Source organism: Mirounga leonina, unplaced genomic scaffold (assembly GCF_011800145.1).
Source record: "Mirounga leonina isolate KUSES-001 unplaced genomic scaffold, KU_Mleo_1.0 Mir_173, whole genome shotgun sequence".
NCBI lineage: Eukaryota > Metazoa > Chordata > Mammalia > Carnivora > Phocidae > Mirounga > Mirounga leonina.
In genome coordinates, this window is record NW_023270447.1 from 92,435,258 (window position 1) to 92,436,538 (window position 1,281).

General features: G+C 71.0%; 1 protein-coding gene across 1 annotated transcript in view; it reads right to left on the minus strand.

Moving 5' to 3' along the window:
• Positions 1–221, minus strand: part of PRDM16 (PR/SET domain 16) — a 302,758-nt gene extending 302,537 nt beyond the window's left edge. Inside the window, exon 1 of the mRNA XM_035019032.1 lies at positions 2–221. Coding sequence (XP_034874923.1) covers positions 2–36 — 35 coding nt within the window. The 5' untranslated portion in view covers positions 37–221. The remainder of the gene's footprint in view (position 1) is intronic.
• Positions 222–1,281: the final 1,060 nt, after the last annotated feature.

Here is a 1,281-nt window from a genome sequence, read left to right on the forward strand (position 1 = left end):
TTTGGCTAGCTTCCTCGCCCTCGCCTTGGATCGCATGGTGTCGGCTCGCGGAATCTCTCTCCTCCTCCTTGAGTCCAGAAGCAGCTACACACTATCTTCATCTCCCCAGCATTGTCAGTTTGGACACCTTCGCACATGCGCACAGAGCGCTCAATCTGACACCCCTCGCCGGGGCCAAAAAAACTTTGCAGTGTATTCATCATCCTCATCGTCGCGCCGCCGCCGCCGCCGCCGCCGCGGCGCGGGATTGGGGGGCTCTCCTTGGCCTTCCCGGTCTTCATCTCACTCACCTCTCCCCCCCGCCCCCTCGCCCCCCTCCCCTTTTCAGCGCAGCTCGGAGCTGGCCCTTTAAGAAAACGCTCCGTGCTCGGCGTTCCCGCCCGGGGCCCGCACCCCGGACACTTTAAAAGGACCCAGGTGGCCCCGGAGGCGAGGTGACTATCCCCCCACCCTTCCCCTGCGCCGCGTCGCGCTCCGCCCCAGCCCGGCCGCAGGCGGAGTGGCGGCTGCGTTGGTCCTCGCGACTTCCCAGGATGGGGGGGGACGCGCGACAGTTCGGACGCGGGTCTGGCTGGGTTTGCTTCGTTTTATTGCATTTTATTACTAATTAAAAAGCTTTGCGTTCGCCGTCGCCCCAGCCTGCTCTTCTCCCCGTCGCTCCCCGCGGCCCCCCACCCCGCGCGCCATCGCCCGAGGGGGTGTCCCGGCCCGCGCGCCGAACCCGGCTCCTCCGAAGCCCCCTCCGGGCCCCGCCGCCCCCCTCGGGCCTGCCTGGCTCCCGCCCCTCCCCTCCGCCCCCACCCCAGCGCTGCTACTCCGGGCTTCGCGGCTCAAAAACAACAGCTCCGCGCTCCGCCCCAGCCCCGGCGGGCGGCTGAGACTCGGACCCGCCGCCCTCGGTCCGCGCCGAGCCGGGCACCGGGGAGGCAGCGCGGGGCCGCCGTCCGAACACCGGGCGCCCCGCACCTCGTCGCCCTAGGGGCGGGCCCGCGCGCTCCTGCCTCCGCGGGCCCCAGGTGAGTACCCCGCGGCGCGAGCCCCCGAGCTGGGCCAGCTTCGGGGAAGGGGCCTCCCGCGGCCCAGGTGAGTCGCGGGCGGGAGGGCCGGCAGAGCGAGGGGCAGAGCGCGCGGGCGCGAGCCGATCCCGATCGGGCGCTTCTGCCCCGCAGCCCTCCGACGCGGAGGGGGAGGCAGGATGTCCGGGCCAGGGGCCTGGGGCCGACAGTGAGAATTCCGCGTTCGAGTGTGTCTGAGATTCGAGAACGAAATGGGAGCAGAAGC